Here is a 4,457-nt window from a genome sequence, read left to right as displayed (position 1 = left end):
CTGACGCCTTCCCCACCACGCGTGCCTCAGCGGAGCAACGATGGAAGGGGACGCCCTTAAAATTTGCCCTCAGGGCACTAGAATAAAGGCAGTCGTTAAGTAACAGTCTAATAGCGTTTTCGATTGAGAAAAAATTAGTGCGCACCAGTGCGCACTCAGTTCACACCAACACTGGGCGAGTTCCATGGGTTGCACTGAATAGTGCGAGTTCAAAAGAACACGCCAAGATTTTCAGTGCTAAAGTTGAAATGCCATTTCGAGTTGTAAGATTGTAAGGACTTGACTAAAATGCAGAAAGAACGCAGAAAAATAACTTCGACATCTCATATTCGTAACTTTAAATAATGATTTTTTACTATATGTGTAATTAAATAATATATAACATATCAAGAATATCATATATGTACATACTTTATCCAGTGCACTGAACTGGCACCGTCAAAATATCTCGTGCCACTTAGTGCGCACTGAGTGCGCACTATGCGAGTGTCGTGCGGTCAAATGAACACGTGACACTAGCCAAGTGCGCATTGGCACTGCCAATCGAACACGCTCTTGACACTGAGTGCAGCAAGTGCACCCCAATCGAAAATGATATTAGAGTCGCGAGTCCGGGTCTAGAGTACCTCCGAGGCATGCAAGGGTGCCGTCACATGTACACGGAATCGGAACGACGGAACGGATTTCTTACTAGAAAATTTGAGATCACTACAATTCCGTTCCGTAAGAAGTTTCTCTACCCGTCCCATGTAGCCGGAACGGAATGAAAATGGACGGAATGTCGCCTCGGTCGCAAGTTAATTTGCCTAATTTAATCGATATTTCGTTATTTTAATGCGACTAAAGCAGTAATATGCATAATTTGTGCAATTATCTTATTTATAACATTACTTTGAATACTTAAAAATACTGAATTATAAGAGTGAGATATATTATGTTACCAAAATTATATTGCGTTCCGGCTACATGGGACCGGTAGAGAAACTTCTTACGGAACGGAATGGTATGTTCACCTCAGATGGTTGAATGTGAAATTAAAACAAATATTCAGAAACCTTTTTTTTGGAGATTACAACGATGGACGAAGAAGTAGTGTTAACTGTAATGTTAAAATTATTGCGAAATGCAAGAAATATGCCAAGTTGGCGTGCTATTCTGATATTTAAGAGAGTACGAAAATTATATTTCGCTTATAATATTTTATTACAAAATAAAAAATATACAAGAAAACGAAAATTTTGGGTACGGCCAATGTTTACACAAAGAATGAGACATCTTCAAGGCGCAAGTGACAATTTAGTCGTTGAAATGCAAACGACCGATCGTGAGAAGTTCTTCAATTACTTTAGAATGACTCCGGAATTATTTGAAGAACTGCTGTCATTAGTTGGACCACTTATTGAGAAGCAAGAATTATGCCGAGTTCCAATTTCATCTCGTACAAGATTGCAACTGGTTTTACGCTGGTTGGCATCTGGTGATAGTATGGCATCTCTTTCATATGCATTTCGTATTGGAGCAAATACAGCTTCTAAAATCATAATCGATGTAACATTCCGTTGATTCCGTTGTACCGTTCCGGCCATAGTTCCGATGGTTCCGATACAGCAGGGCTGCGTTCATAAAGTATACTCCGAGTAGAGTTAGAGTAGAGTTGGGTTAATAAGAGTTAACTTTAAAGTTTGTGTGACTTTGTGAACGACCAGAGTATTAGTTGATGATAGTAATAGCAGTTAATGGCCGCTGTTTAAAGGCCATTATACGTACAAAAATTTTAATCGTAAGATTGCAAGTAAATCGACCAATCACAATCAAAATTACGATCTCGCGTTTAAAAACGCTCGACTGTGATTGGCTGATTTGCTTACGGCCTTATTACAATTACGATTAAAATTTTTGTACGTGTGATGGCCTTAAGGGCTGGTTGTTCCACCTTTCGATAAATTTTACCCGTTAGGTAAGTATAGCAAGATTATCCAATCACGTGCGCCAGATTGCCAGATTTACTTAACAGATAAAATTTACCGAAAGGTGAAACAATCGACCCTAAATATTTTGTTAGTAATTATAACTTAAAACTTAATAAAATACCTTATAAATCTAATTTCAGAAAAGTACCTTATATAGTATGGCAGAAAATATGAAAAAAGTAATTTGTTTTACTATATTTTACTATATTTTTAAAAAAGTAATTTGTTTTACTATATTTTATTATATTTTACTATATTTTACTATATTTTACTATATTTTACTATATTTTTATAGTTTAAGGTTTTGAAATTAATTAAAATTTTCTTCACTAAAAAATAGAAAATAAATTACCTATAACATTTTGTACTAATGTAAGGCCATTTTCATTTGTAATTCTCTTTCTCCTGTTTCGTCTGTTACTATTAAATAATTTTCCGTTTTACATGCGTAAAAGTATATCCCAGATCCGCGGAACAACTATGGATCTATCAAGTATCTAGGTCTAGTCTAAGTCGGCAACACTTTCAAAAATTTAGGTTAAAATAAGCAGATACTCATTACTGCGCATGTCGAGTTATTTTTACTCACCTCTTTGACATGAGTTAAGAAAGTTAACTCGAGAGTTAATTCTATCAAATTTATGAACGGCTTACTCTGAACGTACTTCCAGTCATATTCGAGTTTCTGAACGCTATAAAGCTAACTCTAGTTAACTCTGAGTTAAAGAGTAAACTTTATGAACGCAGCCCTGAGAAACTTCTTATCGAACAAAATGCTAGTGAACTTATTTCTAGTAAGAAATCCGTTCCGTCATTCCGATTCCGTGTACATGTGACGGCACCCTAAGTCATCGACCTTAAGCTCTCACGTGTCGCGTGCACGTTTCAAATTCTTCACTCAAGTTCTAGAGTAGTTCTAATTCTAAATTTTAAGCATAATTCAATTTCCGCGTTAATGTAAATCATCCTTAATATTAAGTCAAAATGTGTAACCTTTGATTGTGTACGAAGCTACAAATAATAAATTCATGTGGTTTGTTAAACCCGAGTAAAATCTCTGAATAAAACCTGTTCTCCATAATCCGTCGCGTTAAATTATACGAACACTTTAACTAATGAAATTCGGTCGCGTGTTAATAAACCGCAATCCAATCACCACGGACTCGGGAGAACCAATGGCAGAGCTGAGACACTAGGGAAATTGGAAGCGGCCCGCACTCATCTTCTCACGACTCGTCATCGCCACCCAGAACTTCATCAAAAAGGGTAAGAAATTATTAATTAATCTATTTCGGTCACACACACACACGACGAGCCGCGAATCCGATCCCGCGTAGCATGTGCCCAGTACACTCGCATCCGCAATTGGCTATTTCTCGTCGCCAGTTGAGAATAGACCCTTACGTTACATGGGTACGGAGCGTCTGTTGCGCATCATCACTGTTTCATCGGGATAACGAAAGTAGCGGAATTAAGTGCCCAGAAAGTTACACCTTGCTTTCAGCCTCCGAAAAGAGTAAATATCTCGAGGTGTTACGACATTACATCCACTTAGGATTTCCTGAACGGTTTGAAAATTGTGACGCATGCTCCGTGTCGTTAGCTACCGTGCATCACGTGTCGAATTGTCGCAATTGCCCGGAAATATTAGAAAGGTTCCTCTCGTATTTAGGTAGGACAGATGATACACCCTGGACCTCCCCAGAATCTACTATCATCACTGTATCGAGCGCACAACTCTAATTAATAACAAATAAATTGGACAAGTTAATTAGCCACTCTCCTACCTCAAATTTTACCTTCATACTACCGTAGTAGTCTCGGGTTAATTCGAACCTCGGTTACCCGCCGAAAGAACCCCGGGACGTAACAATAGACGGTTTCCGATAGGTTGAAATTCTTATTTATTCCTTATCCCTTGTAGACCCTTTTTAGCGAATGGTAAGCTCACAATGCTCGACGCTCCTACGTAATGGTACCTTTACATGGGGTGCTTTCCAATCGTTTAACGTATCCAGATAGCAACGTGTCTGTTTAGTTGCTCGCCAAGGCCCAGTTCCACGACTCACGGTTAACTCTTAACCGAAGTTCAACTTGTTTCTCATCTCTTTCCAATTCTAAAATTGGAACGAGACAATGAATAAGTTAAACCTCGGTTAAGAGTTAACCATGAGTCGTGGAACTAGGCCTAAGTATGCGTTGCTATTAGAATTGCAGCAACCGAAGAATCCTCATTGTTGGCAACTCGATGCCTTCACGATATGATAACATTGAGTAGCAAATTGCCGACAACCTTAAAATCGTCATCATCGAAATTCGTACTGTTGCCATCATGTTGCCATAATAATATACGGTATCATGCAATGCTGTCATATTGCCGACAACGCAAGATAACATTGACGCAGCTATCTTGCTGTTAAACCGCTGACAATACATATACGCATTGTGGTCTGCATGTTACTACAACGTCAGTATATTCGAAATCGT

The 4,457-nt window shown here is 38.4% G+C and overlaps 1 protein-coding gene across 1 annotated transcript; it reads left to right on the top strand.

Moving 5' to 3' along the window:
• The first annotated feature begins 1,040 nt into the window (after positions 1–1,040).
• Positions 1,041–1,563, top strand: LOC108732133 (uncharacterized). The gene has a single exon (XM_018462795.1). It carries the CDS (start codon positions 1,078–1,080, stop codon positions 1,561–1,563), a length of 486 nt encoding a protein of 161 aa, XP_018318297.1. The 5' UTR covers positions 1,041–1,077.
• The last annotated feature ends 2,894 nt before the right edge of the window (positions 1,564–4,457 follow it).

Source organism: Mycetomoellerius zeteki, unplaced genomic scaffold (genome assembly GCF_001594055.1).
Source record: "Mycetomoellerius zeteki isolate Tzet28-1 unplaced genomic scaffold, Tzet1.0 scaffold146, whole genome shotgun sequence".
Classification (NCBI taxonomy): Eukaryota; Metazoa; Arthropoda; class Insecta; order Hymenoptera; family Formicidae; genus Mycetomoellerius; species Mycetomoellerius zeteki.
Note: the sequence above shows the minus strand (reverse complement) of the source record. Positions and strands in the feature narration are given on the sequence as shown.